The sequence below is a fragment of the Panicum hallii genome, chromosome 9, assembly GCF_002211085.1.
Source record: "Panicum hallii strain FIL2 chromosome 9, PHallii_v3.1, whole genome shotgun sequence".
NCBI classification, from domain to species: Eukaryota; Viridiplantae; Streptophyta; class Magnoliopsida; order Poales; family Poaceae; genus Panicum; species Panicum hallii.
In genome coordinates, this window is record NC_038050.1 from 59,615,176 (window position 1) to 59,635,002 (window position 19,827).

General features: G+C 46.3%; 2 protein-coding genes and 1 pseudogene across 2 annotated transcripts; 2 read left to right on the forward strand and 1 right to left on the reverse strand.

The window, feature by feature from the left end:
• Positions 1-3,598: 3,598 nt before the first annotated feature.
• LOC112873257 lies at positions 3,599-4,789 on the forward strand (annotated as a pseudogene).
• Positions 4,790-10,077: 5,288 nt separating this feature from the next.
• Positions 10,078-11,386, forward strand: LOC112873614. The gene has a single exon (XM_025936622.1). The coding sequence runs from the start codon at positions 10,512-10,514 to the stop codon at positions 11,202-11,204; it is 693 nt and encodes a 230-aa protein (XP_025792407.1). The 5' UTR covers positions 10,078-10,511; the 3' UTR covers positions 11,205-11,386.
• Positions 11,341-13,922, reverse strand: LOC112873613 (phenylalanine ammonia-lyase-like). Its single transcript, XM_025936621.1, has one exon. The coding sequence runs from the start codon at positions 13,534-13,536 to the stop codon at positions 11,368-11,370; it is 2,169 nt and encodes a 722-aa protein (XP_025792406.1). The 5' UTR covers positions 13,537-13,922; the 3' UTR covers positions 11,341-11,367.
• Positions 13,923-19,827: the final 5,905 nt, after the last annotated feature.

The following is a 19,827-nucleotide window of genomic DNA, read 5'->3' on the forward strand; positions in this document are numbered from 1 at the left end:
AAAATTGGAAGTCAATATTATGAAGAAAATTCAAAATAAAAGAAAATGTTGATTGCAGAAAACTTGGAAAGAAAAAATCGATAACAAAAGTTATGAAAAAACTTTTCAAAAAGGGACAAAATTTGGAAACAAAATTTTAAAGAAAAATTATGATCAAAATTCCAACGAATAAAAATGATGAGAAAAAAATGGGAGGGAGAAAAAGGTAGATCAAAAGTTATAGAAGAAAAATTGGGACGAAATTTATACATAGAATAAAATAAAATAAATCTGGTCTGGGAAGATGGAGACAAAGAGAGGAGACGCAAACGGGGGAAGAGAAATTAAAAATATAAATGGAATATTGTGGGGGCCACCATGTGGGAACCTTATTATAGGGACTTGGGTGAAAATGAAACTGGTGGTTGGGATGCGTGTGTGATTAACCGTGACTTTCGAATCCTCCGGTCGATTGTAGAATTAGGATGGGGCAGGGCACAGTTACCAAAAATGAGAACTTGGGTAACTGTGCCGGATGAGTGTTATGTGATGAAACTCCCCTCAAACTCTCCCTCATCTCTCCTCTTAATGACTTGCCATATCACCAAATTTATGATGTGACGTGATATTTAATGTTCATAAAACTTCTCATAAAACTTCACTGTGACTGACCTAATTTGCACTGGTAGGAATAGTAGTATATCTATGTCAGTCTGAGTTTAGAGATGATTCGGATATTTCATTGTGCTTCTAAAATGATGTTGATTTTATAGCATTAATTTGTAAAAGAATGTAAGAAAATAAAAGAAAAAATATTATTTGAGGATTTTTTACTAACCAAAATATTATGTTTTATATTCATAGACAAATGGAGTACTTGAAACCATCCATTCTTGAGCTACGAGTAGCAAACTACTCCTCCTTTCTAATATATAAGACGTAACTACTTTTTACTCAAGTTCCATAATATAAGATATGCCTCTCTATATGCACTTATATTAATACAGTAATACTGATAGAGAATTAAATATGTTCTTTGGTCTTTAAACTAGAGGTGGTTACACCTTCAGGCCTATTTGGATATCTTGGGCTAAACTTTAATTGAAGGGCTAAAGATTAGCCCCTCAAAAGAAAGGCTAAAATTTAGACTCTTTTGTTGTTTGGTTCCAAAGGTTTAAAGTTTAGATCAAGATGTTGAAAAGATACCTTTACCCTAATTAATGCCCATGGGTGGTGGAGAGAGGGTTGGTGGGAGAGTAGGGTGTGTCTTTTGCACCCTGACCACTTTAGTCCCTTTTTGCATATTTTGGAGGGGCTAATGGGGTATTACGAGGTCTAAACTTTAGAGATTGCATTTTTAGATCACTTGTTGGGTTTTCAAGATCTAAAAGAGGGCTAAAGGTGTAGGTTTAATTTTTAGACCATGGAAATCAAACAGACCCTTAGAGCAGCCACAGTGTTGGTAAAAAACGATGCCCCGATACTCTCTCTCCACTCCGGGCATCGCTTTTCACACTGCAGCATGTGACGCCCAGTAAAAAATTGCTGGCATCCTTGCCAATTCATTCTCCGATGCTCAATCTTCCAAATGAATAAACTAATATATCAAAGTACATGACCGTTGGCTTTTATTTATTACACACCAACGGTCACACAACAAGCAGACCGTTGCATCCAACTTCTATATATATATATATATACACATATGAACTGCTACAGACCAGCCAGACATGGAGAATTCCTCTTCAGGAAGCTTCACAAACCTCCTCAACTCCTCAATTTTTAGTTCATCAGATCCAAAAGACACAAATACAAAGCAGCACCACCACCACCACCCGAATTTTCAGCCACACCATTATCCCTTGAACTACCCACCACCGCATATTCATCCAAGCTTCCATGGTCATTACCCACACAATAGCAATCCAAGCTACTCGAGCTTGTCGCCCGCACCAGCAAGCTACCATGGAGGTCTGTACCCAGGCAATATTGGGCAGTACCTGCCAAGAGTGCTTGGAGGATTTGTAGGCAATGGTCCAGCATCTCCAGTGGGATCGATGGCCTTCTTTCCAGGTAGCGGAGGCAGCGGCTCGCGAGGTGATGAGAGCAGCCTAATCGCTTCATCTCCTTTAGCTTCAGGACCATCATTTCCTTCAGATCCTGTAACTGAAATAGAGGAGTGGAGTGATGCAAGTGAAGATAAGGCTGAAAAGAAAGGAAGGCGTATAATTTAGAATCAAGAGGATGACCTATGCCGAGTAAGTTCTTGGTTAAAAAATTCAAATGATCCAATTTTAGGCAATGGAAAGAAGACAGGTCGATATTGGAAGGATGTTGCAGATGAGTACAACAGGCATGCACCTGAAGGGCAAAAGAGAACAACTGTGTAGTGCAAAGAACACTGGACAAGACTATCCCTCACATTAACAAGTTCAATGGAGTCTACAATGATATCTGCAGCATATATCCCCGCGGTCATTCTGAAGATCAGATCATGGAGAAGGTTTGTGCAAAGTAAAAAAAGGTTGCCAAAAAGAAAAGACCCTTTGAATTTGAACATTGGTGGATGGTGTTAAAGGACCAACCAAAATGGAGTAAAAGATCTCCTCACCCAGTTGAAGAGATGCAGAAAAGAGCTAGACTCAATGAATCAGGTGCTTACACTTCTTCAACTCAAGAAACTGAAGATGTAGATGATGAAGTTCGTCGCCCTCAAGGTCAAAAGGCTGCTAAGGCTGAAAAGAAAAATAAAGGAAAAGCCAAGTGCCAGAATTTAGATGGAGCCATTTTCACATAAGAAAGTATGAAAGCATTCAATGAACTTCAATTGTGCAAGTCGATTGTTGCAGAGAAAATGGCTGATGCTGCACTTATTCAAGCTGAAGCTGAAAAAGAACAGGCTATAGCAGACAAAGAAAAGGCTGCAGTGGAAAAAGATAGGACACAATTTGAAAAGTTGGCTAAGTACATGCAATTACTTGAGAAAGACACTAGAAATTATGATGATGTTGCTAAGGCACGACACAAATGATTGCTAGATTACTTAGCTAGGGATCTTGGACTAGTTTAGGAAGACTAGATTGCTTAGCTCCAGTTGTACTACCAATTGTATCTGTTTAAGTAGATTTTCATTCTAGTTGACTTATTTTCTATGTGCTTGTATCTTCAATTATTGGGTACTGTAAAATGCCTTGTTCATCCTAAATCCAAATTGTGTGTGTTCAAGTAGATTTTTATTTCAGTCATTTATTTTCTATGAACTTGTATCTTCAATTATTGGCTAATAAAAGAAACCTTGTTCATTCTAAATCAAATTGTATCTGCACGTCAAAATACATATCAGAATCCACTAGCTGTTGGAAAGGACACTAGCTGTTGAAAAGGCAACTAGCTGTTGGAAAGGACACTAGCTGTTGGAAAGGATACTAACTATTGGAAAGGAAAGTAGCTATTGGAAGAAAACTAGCCGTTGGAAGGGAAGTAGCTGTTGTGAGACCTATTCCCTCCTACAAATAGGATATGAATGCTCAGTCCCTCCCCACCCAGTCATAGCTTCCACGACACGAGCACCCCTTCCCCCACCTAGTCATTGCTTCCATCCACTCCTCCCTCGATTGCTATGGACTCAAACTCACATTCTGATGCTCCTGAAGGATCAAGCACTGCTCCTGAAGGATCAAGCAATACTTCTGAAGGATCAAGCACTGCTCCAGAAAGATCAAGCATTGCTCTTGAACGATCAAGCAACGCTGCTGAAGGATCAAGTAATGCTGTGAACATCCAACAGTACTTCTAGGAATACATGAATGACCCAATAGAAGCTCAAATAGAGGAAAAATTCTGAGCTCAAATTGAGGCACAACAGAGAGGTATGTCTAATCATCATCGCAATTTCTCTAGAAAGCACATAAAAAGAGATCGTGAAAGTGCAAATAAAAGAGTGGAAGCTGATTACTTCATAGAAAATCCAGTTTACAATGATGTCCAATTTCGCCAAAGGTATAGGATAAGAAAACACCTATTTCTGCATATTGTTGACACCCTTAGTAATTGGTCTCCATATTTCTGTCAAAGGAATGATGCATTTGGAAAGGAAGGACTGTTATCTTTACATAAATGCACAATTGGTATGCGGATGTTGGCATATGGAACTTCAGCTAATATGTGGGATGAGAATTTTAGAATAGTTGAAACAACTACTATTGAGTGCATGAAACATTTCTGCAAAGGTGTTATTGAAAATTTTGGAGAAAATTACCTACACGGACCCACTAGTCAGGACATTCAGTGATTACTTCATATAGGTGAAGCTCGTGGTTTTCCAGGAATGCTGGGAAGTCTAGATTGCATGCATTGGCAATGGAAAAACTGTCCAGTGGGATAGAAAGGATATACTCGTGGTGACCATAAAGCTCCTACTGTAATGCTAGAAGCTGTTGCATCACAGGACCTTTAGATATGGTATGCATTTTTTGGTACAGCTGGGGCAAACAATGACATCAACGTCCTAAATCAATCAAATTTGTTCACTCAAGTACCACAAGGAAGAGCTCCAGAAGTTGAGTTCATGGTCAATGGAATTGAGTATAATATGGGGTACTACTTGGCAGATGGTATATATCCAGAATGGGCAACATTGGTGAAAATAACTCCCTTGCCTCAATGTGACAAAGACAAATTATTTGCAGCACATAAAAAAGGAGCACGGAAAGATGTTGAACGGGCTTTTGGGGTTTTGCAAGCTCGCTTTGCCATTTTACGTAACCCAGCACGTATGTGGCAAATGCGATCACTTTGTGACATCATGTAGGATGACTTGGTTGAGCACATATGGGAGCGATTTGGAGAAAATCAATCTTAGCTGTCTTTATTTTGCCAATGAAATAGTTCTACTTTCATCCTATCCTTGTCAAATTATACTAATTTACTCTTTATTAATGCATAAATTCCTTTCATGTGTTGTATCTCGCGTGTACTGCTATGTTTAAGAACCCATCTAATTTTACGTACACAACTATGGGAGAATCTCATGTGTAAAAAAAAGAGACAACCATGTACAGCACTATGAGTGGATTGAAATACACCTGAAATACCGTTTAGACTCAAAGCACCGTGGGCCAGGTCCCGTGCCGCCCACCGCAGCAAGCCTTGTCCGGTGCCCGCATGTCCACGAGCAGCCTCATCCGGGGCCGCTGCCGGCTGCAAGCAGACTCGTCCGGTGCCGCCGCGGGAGCAGCGTCGTCCCGTCGCCTCGCATGTGCCGCGCCGCAGGAGATACAATTCCATCCGATTCCCTCCTGATTCAGGAGCACAATAGCTTGGTGAGCCCGAATCTGGGAGGGGACTCAATTTGATGAGATACTAGGGGCAACGAGATCGATTTTTGGGAGTTTTTGTGCTAAGGTTCATCGGGGGAAGAAAGGGGGAAGGTGAAGGGGAATTTCTCGTGCGAACGGAAGTAGCGGTGGAAAGGGTGGTTGGACCGAGCTCACATTTTTTATTTCAGGATGGCCCCATGATCTTTCCAGCATCAATGCTTGTACATTGGAGCGCAAAGTGAAATCAAGCCTCATTAGTGAAATGATATTCCAAACCCGCCAACACTGCGGGTGCCCTTATATACTAGGACGGAGAGAGTAGCATTCAAGAATTGGAAGTTCGTCAGGCCAGCTAAATGCATTGAAGGCCCGTAGAAGAGCAAATTGCTAGCAAGTTGGACCCACTTTGTTGCACATACCACTGCCTGCCATTGATGGAAACTCGATCATCTTTTGGAGTACCAGAACCCTTGGTATCCTCGAGGCCGAGAGACCTGGATGCAGCAATTATGACCGCCTGCATGCATTCCCAAGAGTTGATCTAGGAGGAGCATGCGAAGTGTCGGGCTCGCCCTATAAAATTACACCAAAGATCAGCCGCTTCCATCATCTCGTGTTCCCATCTCGAATTCTCAACCATCTGCATGCGGTGCCCAATTAGCCATTCGTCAGCGATGGGAGGTTTTGTGAGCAAGGTTCGCGCCGTTGCTAATGCGGCCATGAAGGCCGTCTGTGCCGCGGCGTCCGCGTAGTGGCGGAATTGGGGGGGGGGGGGCAGCCCCCCCCCCCAAATAAAAAAAAATAGTACCACAGCCCATGAAGGCCCAGATGCCCAGTAGCCCAACTACTTTTTTCCCTGAAGTTCAATCGGAGCTCCCAGCCCTGCCCGATGTTTCCTTTCCAATTTTCCAAATCAATCTGCTATTTGCTTCCGCCTCGCTTGCCGCCTCCCGAGTCCCGATGTGACGCCGCGTGCCAGACTGGAGAGCGACATCGTGCATGCGTGGTGCGCCTGGGCCAAGCACAGGCAGCCGGTGAGCCGGCCAGCTGCGCCAACCGATGGACGGCGAGGGCGAGCAGGAGCAGGAGCAGGTCACAGTCACACTCGCAGACACCACGTCCACCGATGAGCAGCACGTTCCTCCTCCAATTCAAACCAATGTAAGCAAATTCTATTTTCTTAATCCATGTGCCCTAAACTATCTTGTCTCAAAATAGCATAGAATCTTTTGATGAAATTATGCCAAACCTCTGTAGGAAACCAATGCAAGGCCTAAAAGAAAGGTTACACTTTTTTCTTTCTACAAAAATACACATGTAGAAGAGCAAAATGATAATGATATTGTTGATCAAAATCCTCAATTAGAAGAGGATCTAGCTCCAGCTCCCCCTAAAGTTCAGAGATTAAATTCAGATGCTAGTGTTCTGATTGTAGAACGTGATCATGGTTTACGTTGTCAAATTTAGGACTATCCTCTTGATGAACAAGATCAAGCTTGCAGAATATACATCATGCATGGTCCGTTCCAATTTATGAAGGATAAGTATCCATATTCTGGTCCCAAATCTATCGACGTTGCTTTCAGTCACATTAATTCAAAGCGTTTCCTTGGTTAGAATACTCTCCTACAAAAGATGCGGCATTTTGCTTTCCTTGCTATTTATTTTCTAAGAAACCATCAGGAAAGGCAGGATCAGATGTGTTTACAGTGAAGGGTTTCAATTCTTGGAAAAAAGGTGAAAGGAAAGGATTGTGCATTCATATCTCACATGGGAAAAGATAGTAACTCTGCTCATAGTTATAATGTTACATGCTATAATAATTTAAAGAATCAACCAAGTGGGCAGCTTAAAAGGACGGTGGTGAAGCGATCAACCGAAGATGTCAAGCGAAATAGGCTTCGACTAAGAGTAACAATTGACATTGTCCGGATGTTAGCATTCCAAACTTGTGCTTTCCGTGGACATGATGAATCTACAGATTCAAAGAACCGAGGCTTTCTTGAGATGGTAAAACTTCTAGCTGAATATGATGACGAGGTCAAGGCAGTTGTTCTAGGTAATGCTCTAGGTAATGCAAAATACACCTCACCGATGATTCAGAAAGAAATCCTTGATATTATGGCTTCTAAAATCTAAAAGTTAATTCATGATGAGATTGGTGATGCAAAATTTTGCTTGATTGTTGATGAATCTAGAGATGAATCTGCTAGAGAACAAATGGCACTTGTTGTTCCTTTTGTTGATAAAGATGGCTTCATTCAAGAACGCTTTCTTGATATTGCTCATGTTCATGATACAACATCTGCAACACTTAAGAAAGAGATATGCTCTTTATTAGCTAGCCATAAATTAGATGTTCAAAATATTCGAGGACAAGGGTATGATGGTGCTAGTAACATGCGTGGAGAGTGGAAAGGGCTACAAGCAAAATTTCTTGCAGATTGTCCTTATGCATATTATGTCCATTGTTTTGCTCATCAATTACAATTAGCTCTTGTTGCTGCATCTAAGGAAGTGCCAGAGGTTTCTAATTTTTTTTATCATCTTAGTTTTGTTGTTAACACTGTTGTGTCTTCTAGTAAGAGAAATGATGACTTGCGTACTTATCAAATAGCTGAAATGGAAAATCTTATTGATCTTAGGGAGCTGGAAACTGGAAGTGGAGCTAACCAAATTGGAACTTTAAAGTGGGCAGGTGAGACTAGGTGGAGCTTTCATTATGACTCTATTTGCAGTTTTTTAAGGTTGTACAAACCTATATACTTAGTGCTCAAGGATATTGCTAATACAAAAGATCCAGGGACTAAGGCTTCAGTTAGAGGGAAGGCTGCTGATGTTGTTACATTGATGATGATATTTGATTTTGTATTCATTTTGCATGTTATGAAAGAAATTATGGGCATAACAGACATGCTTTGCAAAATGTTACAGCATAAGTCATAAGATATTGTGAATGTTATGGATGATGTAGCCACCACAAAAAGATTGATTCAGGAGTTAAGAGACCAAGGTTGGAGCCAGCTTATTAGTGATGTGACATCTTTTTGTTTGAAATAAGGGATTGTTTGTCCATATATGAAAGACTTATATGGAGATTTCATTAGATCTCGGGCACCCAATGAGACTACATTTGAGCAACACTATAGATATGATATCTTCACTATTGCCATAGATCAACAAGCATAAGGGTTGAATTGCAGATTCAGTGCACAAGCAACAGAGCTTCTCATTTTGTGTACATCTTTGGATCCAAGTGATTCATTCAGTTCATTCAACATTGATACAGTGTGCTCTCTAGCTTCAAAGTTCTATCCTGCTGATTTTTTAAACAAGAGAGAGCCAACTTAAGATGTCAACTATGTTATTACGAGCTTGATGTACCCACCAATCCAAAGTTTCAAAATTTAACAAGTGCAGCTGATCTTTGTCATCGACTTGTAGAAACTAAAAAAGCAGATGATTATCATTTGATTCATAGGTATGCTCTTATTTTATATTATAGATACTTAATTACTTAACTAGAAAATTATAACATCAATTAGTAATATTTCTTTTTTCATGTGCAGGTTGATTCGCCTTATTCTTACTTTACCAGTTTCAACTGCAACTACAGAACGCGCATTTTCAGCAATAAAAATTAATAAGACTAGACGACAAAACAAGATGGAAGATGATTTTTTTAAGAAATTGCCTGGTACTCTATATCGAAAGAGAGAATGCAATGAAGGTCACGACATATTCAATTATCGATGCCTTCCATACGATGAAGAATCGCGCCGTGAAATTTAAATCAACAAGTAAGATATATTGATCACTTTTGCAAGTTATTTGCTTTTGTGTATTGCTATTGCGTAGTTTATTACTATACTTTGCTAGCTAGCGTATGCTTGGGTGGATAATGAAAAATTAGGATAAATTATTAAATTCTTGAACCACATATATATTTATCCGTCCCCCTTAAATTTGTCCCCAATTCCACCACTGCATTCGTGGTATCGGCGTCCATCGCCAGAGCAGCGCACGCGGGGGCGAGCTTCTTCTCCACCCTGTTCCGCGCGGCTGCCTCCGCTGCCGCCTCGGTGTACGAGACCCTGAAGAGGGCGGCGGCGGCCGCCGCCACCTTCTTCAACTCGAAGAAGGGCAGGATCGTCGCCGTGGCCCTCGCGGTGGGGCTGTGCCTCGCATTCTGCTTCGCGCCCGCCGCGGCCGGGGCCATGATGGCGGCGCCAGGTGCCGGCGGCCTCATGATCCTTCGTTCCGCGTTCGAGGCGAACGCGGCGCTCTATTTCGGCTTGCTCCACTCTGCCGGTCCAGCTGCCGCGGTTGCATCGGTGGTTGCTGCCATGGCCCTGTAACCTGTGCCCCTCCTGTGTGTTGCAGACCCGTTCTCGGAAAGTGTTCACGCCCCTTTACAGTTTAGTATTTGGTTAGCCGGTTGATCTTATGTAGGGGCAGGATGTCTGTTCTCAGTTCGGTCGTAGCTGCAGAGTCAGCGTATCATGAATTTGGGCTGCGTTTTATTCTTGAAACTTTGCCAATTTTCGTTTCCCTAAAAATTATCTGTCATTTAAATCTACATAGCACCTTGCCTGGCGTTGCTACACTATGATAAGATGTTCTGATATTTTGTTCTTTTATCTATTAGTACCGTTTGAACCATATGAATTGAGAAATGCAAAAAAGAAAAAATAGGACCAGTGTGCCATACCATATATATGTAGGCAAATCTTAAGAAACGCCGGAATGCAGAATTTATTGAATGGAACCATTTGGATGCTTCACAAGGATGGTGGGAAGCCTCATCATGCCACTGGTACACGACATGTATTTAGTGATGATGAAGCGGATCGTTGGACCTCTACCATTTGATTCACATCGAAGGGTCAAAATTCAAATGACTTTGGAGTGGCCGGCCCCAAGTCCCGATTCGATCTAATGGTATGGCTCGGTAAAGCCTCTGTTCCAACTGTGCACGATCACATGCGCAACACAACCCGGCTAAGCAAGCGGCTTTTCTTCGGTAACCCATCGAGTGGGCGCCGCTTTGCTTCCCTTTTCCACTTTTTTCGCTAGCTGTTTCCCTTTTACCCCCTCGCGCCGGCTTTAAGCCCCGCCGGTCCTCCCATCCATGTCCACTCACTCACCAGCTCTCGGGGAGAGCCAAAGCAAACCAAAACCAGAGGGCAGAGCGAAGGGAGGCAGCCAGCAGCCATGGCCATCCCCATCGCCAACATCTCGGCCGTCGTCGCGGGTGCGATCGATGCGGCCAGGGCCGTGGCCACCGAGATGCTCCCGGCGGCCGTCACGAGGGACGCCGCAGTCGAGGCGGCCAGAGCCTCGGCCGCGTGGCTCGTGGCCCACCTCTGGGCCTGGCTCGCCGCGGCGCGGGCCGCCGCCGCCGACAGCCTCCCGACCGGCGCCGCCGCGGCGGCGGCGGCGGCGGAGGCGGCGAGGACCGTCGCGGGCTCCGCGGCCGAAGCCTCGGGGCCGTGGGTCCACGCGGCGGCGCGGCTCCTGCGCGGCGCCTACGGCTGGCTGGCCGCCGCGGCCGTCGAGAAGCTCCCCAACGTCGCGGCCGAGAGGTTCGTGGGCGGCGCCGTGGAGTGGCTCGCGCGCGGCCGCGTCGCCGCGGCGTGCGCGGCGCTGGCGCTCCTGGCGGTGGCCTTCCTCGGCGGCGCCGCGTGCGCGCTCACCTGCCGGACCATGAAGGGGCCCGGGCTCGGCGGCGCGCGCGTGCCCCGCGCCGTGTTCGAGGCCAGCCCCAAGCGCTACTACGCCGCCGTGCGGAGTGCGCGGAAGGCGCGGCGGGCCGCCGGCGGGGCTGGAGCCGGATGCGGGAGGCTGCTTCAGGCCGGGCTTGTCGTCGCACTACTGGCCTACCTGGCTGGGAAGGTGCTCCACTGATGTGTTTACGCTAGGTGGCCAGATCTTAGAAGCACTAATGCTACTACTATCTGTTAGTAGGAGTAACTACTTATCTCTATGGAGCATGCCTGCAAATCAAACATGCACATGTTGTCCTTAGCAGGATAATAACGAACCTATCAATCAAAAAGAATAAATCTCATCAGTCAGCTTCAGAGACATCATCGCCTCTTCTGCTCATACGTCCTGGCTCCGTTCCGCAGATGGGCAGGGGCTCGCCGTTCCACTCCTTGAGGCACTCGAGCAGCGGGTCGATGTGCTTGCCCTGGCTGATGGCCACCAGCACCTTGTTCAGCTCCTCGCCGGGCGACCGCGCCTTCTCGCCGGTCAGGTACGCCGCCCCGAGCTCCTCCCGCACGAACCGGTACAGCGGGTACGAGCGGCACTCGGAGATCCGGTTCGGTACCGCCGCCGCGCCGCCCTCGACGGCCGCCCGCGCGGCCTCCACCGCACCGGGCAGCGCCGCGCGCAGCTCCTCCTCGAACCGGGCGACCTTGGCGAGCACGGAGGTCTCCGCGTCGAGCTCGGCCGCGCCGTTGGCGAGCGCGCGCTCCACGAGCACGCTCCGGAGCTTCTTCATCAGCGGGTAGTTGGCGATGCAGGGGTCGTCGGCGTACGCGAACACCGCCTCGCGCTCGACCTCCTGGAGCAGGTCCTTCTCGCAGAAGCGGGCGGCGTGGAGGTCGTTGGCGGAGTTGGTGCTCAGGGTCCTCCTCGCCACCGCCGTCACGCAGCTCTTGACGGCGCTCTTGACGTTCTCCTCGATGTGGCGCAGGTCGACGGCCTGGCACAGCGCGACCAGGAACGTCGAGGACATGAGCTTCAGGATGTCGATGGCCTCGGCGGTCTTCCTGGAGGAGATGAGCCCCAGCGAATTCACGTCCTGGTTGTGCTGCTCCGCGCTCTCGACGTGGTTGGTGACGGGGTTGCCCAGGAACTGCAGCTCGGAGCAGTAGGAGGCCATGGCTATCTCGGCGCCCTTGAAGCCGTAGTCCAGGCTCGGGTTGCGCCCGCCGGACAGGTTGGAGGGCAGGCCGTTGTTGTAGAAGTCGTTGACGAGCTCCGAGAACTGCGCGAACATGAGCTTGCCGATGGCGGCGATGGCGAGGCGGGTGTTGTCCATGGACACGCCGATGGGCGTGCCCTGGAAGTTGCCGCCGTGAAGCGCCTTGCCGCGGGAGACGTCGATGAGCGGGTTGTCGTTGACGGAGTTGATCTCGCGCTCGATGGACTTGGTGGCGGCGCGGATGACCTCGATCTGGGGGCCGAGCCACTGCGGCGACGTGCGGAGCGCGTACCGGTCCTGCTTCGGCTTCATCAGCGGGTCGAGCTCGCCAAGCTTCTTGGCGAGCTTCATGTAGGAGCTGCCCTCCAGGATGTGCTCCATGATGGCGGCGGCCTCGATCTGCCCGGGGTGATGCTTGAGCTTGTGCGTGAGGTGGTCGGTGTACTCGGGCTTGCCGTTCATGACCTCGCAGAACACGGCGGACAGGACCTCGGCGAGGACGGCGAGGATGTTCGCCTCAAAGAGCACCGTGGAGGCGAGTCCGGAGCCGACGGCCGTGCCGTTCACCATGGCAAGCCCTTCCTTGGGCTGCAGCTCGAAGAAGCCGCCCTGGATGCCGGCGATCCTGAACGCCTCCGCCGCGTTCACCTTGCTGCCGTCCGGGGCCACCGCGACGGCGTTGGCGCGGCCGGTGACGAGGCCGGCGATGTAGGAGAGCGGGACGAGGTCGCCGGACGCGGTGACCGTGCCCCGGAGCGGCAGGCACGGCGTGACGTTGGCGTTGAGCAGCCTGACGATGGCCTCGAGGATCTCGAAGCGGATCCCGGAGTAGCCCTGGAGGAGCGTGTTGGTGCGGACGAGCATGGCGGCGCGCGTGGCCTGGGCGGGGAGGACGTGGCCGTCGGCGCCCGTGCCGAAGGCGCCGGCGTTGAGGAAGCGGATGAGCTCCTGCTGGAGCGCGCCGCCCTGCTTGGTGCGGCGGTGGGAGGTGGCGCCGAAGCCCGTGGTGACGCCGTAGCTGTCGGTGCCGTTGGCCATGCTGGCCATGACCCAGTCGCTGCTGGCCTTGACGCGGCCGCGGGCGGAGTCGTCGAGCTCGACCCTGGCGCAGCCGCCGGCGGCCACCGCGGCGACCTGCGCGATCCGGAGGCTGGCGCCCTCGATCCGCACCACGGGCTGGCGGTACTCCGCCACCATCCGCTGCACCTCCTCCAGGTGGCTCCCCGCCAGCTCCTCCGCCGCCTTCCCCCAGTTCAGCGGGTCGGCGAGCGCCGCCGCCGCCGTGCACAGCGCGTCGCACTCCATTGCTTCCGGCAGAGGATTCAACCAACGTACCGAGCCGAGAGGATCAGGGATCAGACGACGGTGCGATGGCTTGCTTGTTAGTTTGGAGAAGAGCTTTGCGTTGCACTGTATGGTGCTGCTCTTCCTGGATTGGAATGGAGGTCGAGGCCGGGTTTATATAGTCATGGGCTGCTGCGCGCGTGGGGCATGGGGTTGGTCGAGAGGAGATCGACGAGGATTGGTGTTGGTGTCCAGTAGCCGGCCAGTCAGCTAGCTCGTGTTGCGTGGAAGGTGTCGAAGTTTGGCGGTCGGAGGCGGAGGGCTCGGTCGCGCGCACGAGGGGTTGATGAGGTGACGGCCTGACGGGTAGGCTCCGACTCCAACCCGTCGTCCACCACCCGTGCTCGTCGGCTCAGCGTGGTCGGAGAAAAACCATTGCGCACCTTCCTTCCCGGGGTAGTTGTGGACGTTACTGGCATGATTGTGCGATCGATCAGTAGGCCCAGGGAGCTAGTGGTCAAACTTTTGGGTAGTTGGAAGTTGGAACTATTTTTCCGCTGACTAATGATTCGTACTACTCTCTTTATTCCAAACTCTTTGTTCCAAACTGCAGATCGTTTTGATAAATCTGTATCTAAATATACAGTAAAAATTATATATCAAATAAACTATAATTTGGAGAGTATATGTAAAGGTTGATGACAGAAAACGCATGTGTGTGTTTGAACAGATCAACGTATATGCTTTCAAGTAGATAAGCATTTGAGTTGGAACAAGATGTCAAGATGTTCAGTAAACAACTGCAGCAGGGTTTGTCTGAGCAGCTCACATGCCCATTTGTATCTTGCGATTATGTACCTGATAAATCAGCCGCATGATTATGGTTATGCACCTCAAACAACATGTATGCACGGTACTAATGTTTCCATCAGCCTTTTTTCTTTCAGTACTTGGATTCCTTGAAAAATACATGGGTTCAGTACGCCTATACGGCTATACTATGTACAGCATCATGTGCATGTTGTGTTCACGACTTCCACAGCATGTGAGAACACGCAGTTAATTTCTTGGTCGAGTCCTCGGTCTCCTGACTTGGTGCTCTGCTTATGTGTTGGTCACCTGCGTCTACAATGATCAAAACTGAAGTGGAATTATTGCCATAAAATGGCACTTGTTTCTTCAATTAAACAGGGCGGAGCCAGGAGTTAACTTTAAGGGGCCAAACCAAGCTAAGTCAAACCAATATATAAAGTTATGGCATTAGCTGTTTGGCACCCATGAAAAGCTACGGTACCCATAGAAAGCTAAGTATGAATAGGGATGGTAAAATGGCTTAAATTTTAACCTAGATAATCTGAAGGCCCTAGATAATCTAAGGGCCCGGCCCTAAAAGGGCCGAACTCTAACCTTATACAATTTTGAGCTAAAAAAATAAGCACTAAATTGAATTGTGAAGGGAGCATTAGGTTTATGATCTATTACCACCCCTAAGTATGACACACTTTTCTATACTGAATAACAATTAACATGCGGGCTCCAAATGATAAACGTGACAAGCAAGGGAAGGAAGCGCTTCCATTTGCGCTCACGCAGAAAGAGTTGTCACGTGACACTGTTCCCCAAATAGGTTAAATAATATTTATGGTAGAAGTATATATAGCATGATAATACCTAGCTATATTTTAGCATAGTATGAATAACCATATTTGATCGCGTCAACAGATGGTCAAAAAAGAAATGAATTGAGTATTTTTACCGTTTTAGCTTAATGTTTATTCCCTCTGTTCGAAATTATAGATTATTTTAACTTCTAAATATATAACTTTTGCTATGTGCCTGGATGTACACTATGTCTAATACCTAATAAAAACTATGTATCAAAAAATTAAACAAGCTATAATTAAAACAGAGAGAGTAGCTTATCTATAGAAATATGACATTTAAATCAACCGAGCTCGGTCTAAATTATGAGAAGCAAAAAATAAGATTTAAATAATTATTGATTAGCTTAAATAATTAATAATTAAGTAAATTAGATTTTATTTCGTGAATCGTTAGGGGGGCCATGCCGCCACCCCCCCCCCCCCCCCCCCGGGCGGGGGCTCCGCCAGTGATGAATGAAGTAGTGGTAGTAGCTGTAGTGGCATTTTTGGCGCAAGCAAGGCTTCACATTAGTCGTTTTCTTGACATATGGAAGTAGACTCATCATCACGTGAGGCCATGGCCTTTGAAGAGACTGAGTGCTATAGTATTTACCTATATGGAAAACATTTTTAGAAAAAAAATTGTTCAATAAATCACACACCACAAATTAGCCAAATAAAAGGCACCACAAGTTAAGCTTAGCTTTGTATAATTCAGAATCCTCTTATTCGTGTTAACCCCATTTTCGTTGGTTTATCAACTCGAGTTATCTGGACCTTTATCAATAGTACAGTCCATGGTGATTTTCATTTCTCATAGTTGATACTTGACACACGTCTATGAGAACTAGAAAATCAATCTGAGTGAAGATTTGAACTAGAAAGAGCATCCATGCATGGTGGATTCTCTCTCTCTCTCTCTCTCTCGTGGAACTTTTTAGTGAGATATAATTGGGCTTCGGCAGACCCTGCTTCCACATAGCTGCTGGCCCAGTCCATCTTCAAGTCACCACCGAGAGAGCAATTTGTGGCCACGGGCCGCGGGTTGCAGCAACTTCACATTAGGCCGATTGCCCAATCTGACAAGCTGACATCTCTGCTCTCTCAAAAAAGAAAGAAAGAAAAAAGTATGCCACCCGTGGAAGCAATAACTAACAGCGCAATGATCTAAAAACTGCACTATATGTTATTCAGAAAAAAAATCGCAAAAATACTATACTCATATCTGACCATAAAAAATAATCAGTTCTTCGTTTAATTTAGTGGAGGACGTATCTCGAAGCTGTGTAGCAACTCGTGAGAGGTCATATTGAGTGATTAACTGAATATAGAATGGTTTTATGTTTTTTCATATCATTGTGAATGAATCGCAAAGTAAGTCGTCTTGACATTGACAGAATAAGTTGCGCTTGCACTCTTGTACACAATAGGATGAACTTTTCTTGCGGCGCTCTTCACTTTCTCAGAAAGAGAAAACAACAAGATTAAAATTTAATAATCAAACTGCTGCCAATATTGGCCCTCTCTGGTATTATTATCTGAGGAGGCTAGGATATGCTCATTTGGTAAGTAAGACGCAAGCCTTTTCCGTTTGCTCATTTAATCGGGTCTTTTTCCTGCTTTTCTCGGAGGCCTTAATCTTGAAGCAAACACCCAACCTAACAGAAAAGAAACTCCACAACCTTCATCATGGGTCTGGTCTTCAGCTTTATAACCACATGCTTTAAAATTTTCCTAAGACACCACACCATGGCACATGCATGTTGAGCTGTGTGCTTCCCCAGCATGGCTCACCAACCCCCATCATCCCAAGTTTGCATGCTTTTCCGTCATGTGCATGTCACTTTTTCACATACACATGCACAGTGAACACAGGAATGGACATGTGTGTGCATGCATCCCCGGCCCTCCATGCATGTTTGCAGGTACCTAATCTCTGTTAGTTTTAGCGCAGATCGGCTCCTTACTGGCTAGTGGGCTGATCAGGAGATCTGCTAACCTCATTGGCTCCTTTGCCAATTATTCCTAAACTAACTGTGCCTACCTAGTGTTAGGAAACCTGATGAGGAGACTTTTAGCCACCAACATTAAAATTCAGCATCCAACCTGTCATGTCCTGGTGATTCCTGAGTAACTGTGCATGATTTTGTTGTGCCTAACTTATTATGACTGGCATGCATGTAATCAGCAGAGTATCAGACTATCTGCTCCTTTTAAGTCTTCTATCTTTGTAGGCCTGTCTCTTCAGGAAAGACAGCTCAAACAGTAACAAGCTGAGAAGATTATGGTCAAGGGTTCAGCTACCACACCTCCAGTTCCTCCTCTAACAGGATATGATTAGGCTGCCTCCATCAAGATCCAGAGATTAATCTACATGGCTAGGCTGTCAGTGACTCCCGTTTGGACAAGACGATCGACCCGAAGCATAACTCCATGTCCGGTTGGTAGCTAGCGAAGGGTGAAGAGGTGAGGCGTAACTGTTCCGGGTCAATGGCGACAAGGACGGCCTGGAAAATGCTACACGCATAGCGAGTTAATGCCTCGACGCCTTGACAGCGTCGCTGCCCTGCTTTGGCTGTGATTGGGAAAGCCTAACGAAAGGCGACTAGCTGAGGAAGACGACCCGCTGATTGGCCCAGCAGCCAGCACACAGGAATCTCGCGTGTGTATGTTATGCCCAGATGTGCTCCGTCCACTGCATTATTTGTGCTCATGTCGATGGCTAGTCAACTCGTTCATTTGTCTGATGGGCCCTAGACGTTGTAGTGTGTAGCTGTATGTGTAATAGTACTACTCGTACATGCCAACTAGTGTTCGGTAGGTAGAATCGACCTGCATACTACCGACAGATTGCAACAGTTCATATACTTTTCAACGCTTAATTAACCTGACAGGTGCCTAATGCTACGTGACCAGAAAACGGAGATTTCATGAGAAGCATGATGAATCCACCGTCATGAAATTTCATTCGTTTTTTTTTCGTGAAATTACCATGGATTATCGTTTCAGAAAAAGAAAAATCTTACAGTGGGGAATAGTATTGCTCACGCCTTGTTAGCACACACACCACCTACTCCTTGGCAAAGTTTTGTTAGGCTTTGCTATCTCGCCAAAAATTAAAATCCGATGCAGAGAGAGCGAGCGAGCGAGAGAGATGCATGCAGACAAAGGTGGATGTCAACGTAGCAATGTCTAACTCCAGAGCTAGCTAGCTCGAGCTGCTTTTGGCCTAACCAACCAACTCGATCGCGCGCTTCTCCTCCCAGTGTGCGTGCATCCATCTGAATCCCATGGCAACATGTATGACTAGCAGAGCATGAATGATGAACAACGACCCAATGAATGAGCAACAGGCCAACGCATATGGCAATTAACGTACCGGCATTATTAATTAAGTATAAGCGGTTGCACTGTGATCTCCAAGCTAACTAATTAACCAACTCTGTAGGCTATTAACCTAGCTAGTATGATTTTCTCCCCACTCCGGTGCCAAGTCTCGGATGAATCAACCGCAGCGGCGGTTGCAAGCGACGCTCACCGCGTTCTTTCAGGGTAGCTCGGGTTGGCTCGATGAGCAGAGCGCAGGTCGGGAGATATAGCTTATCAGGCTGCCGGTGGGGTCTTCATTCAATTGGTGGGATCGGACAATCCTTGCTCCAACAGCTGTGCTCATCGTAAAAGTGTACCTGTTTGTGTGGTGGTGGTGGTGGTGGTGGTGGGGGGGGGGGGGGGAGGCGGGAAGGGAGAGGGATGCAATAAACATAGAAAGTTATAAGGTGGTAACGGATCATGGCACTTATATATTTTAGCAGATTATATAAGATTAGATCACGGGTCCTTAGATTATCTAGACTAAAATTTAAACCCTTTACGATTCATAAGTGTTTCAAACTTGAATCACAAATGATTTTCTACCGGTTTGGATATTTTGAAATTGATACAAGTACATTTGTATTAAAAATTCAATTTCTTAATATTTTTTCTATGTGTTTACGTGATATTATAATATACAAAAAAATTAACGGTCAACCTCTTGTTTTAGAGAATGTATCAATGCATAAAAACATCACTTACTTGTGACTAGAGAGAGTACTTGGAAGCATGAATGCTTTGAAGATAATCAAGTATCAATCTTAACTCGGCAAAACAATATTCATGTACAGATATGTAGATGTCTAACATCTCCTACTATTCTCATCACTTGATTTGAGATTTGAGAAGTCACATGTGGATTTATATGGGTATATGATTTATAAGATATATAATTGATTTGACGTCATATCGTCCAAGTACACACCCTAAATCCCAATACATAAATGCATAATCACAAGTAAAAGTGGTGGATTTTTAAACATCTATTAACTTTTTCTGGAAAGCTCAATGAAAGCTTGCTAGACGAAAGTGGCAGTTTGTGCAATGATTTATTAGTGTTTAGATGATACAAGATGGATCCCTCCTTCCCGTCTCTATTGAAATCTAGAGGCGCGTTAGCGTAATAGTAGTCTTCAAATAAGGTATCTAAAGTTGGATGTTCAAATAGATAATAAGAAGGAACCAAAGACTAGTGGAGGTTGAAGGAGGCCCATCACCCACCGAGGAAAACTCGTATGGAGGAGAGCTGAAGATGCTAAGGATGATTTTGTGGATTTGTGATATATTGAAAATTAAA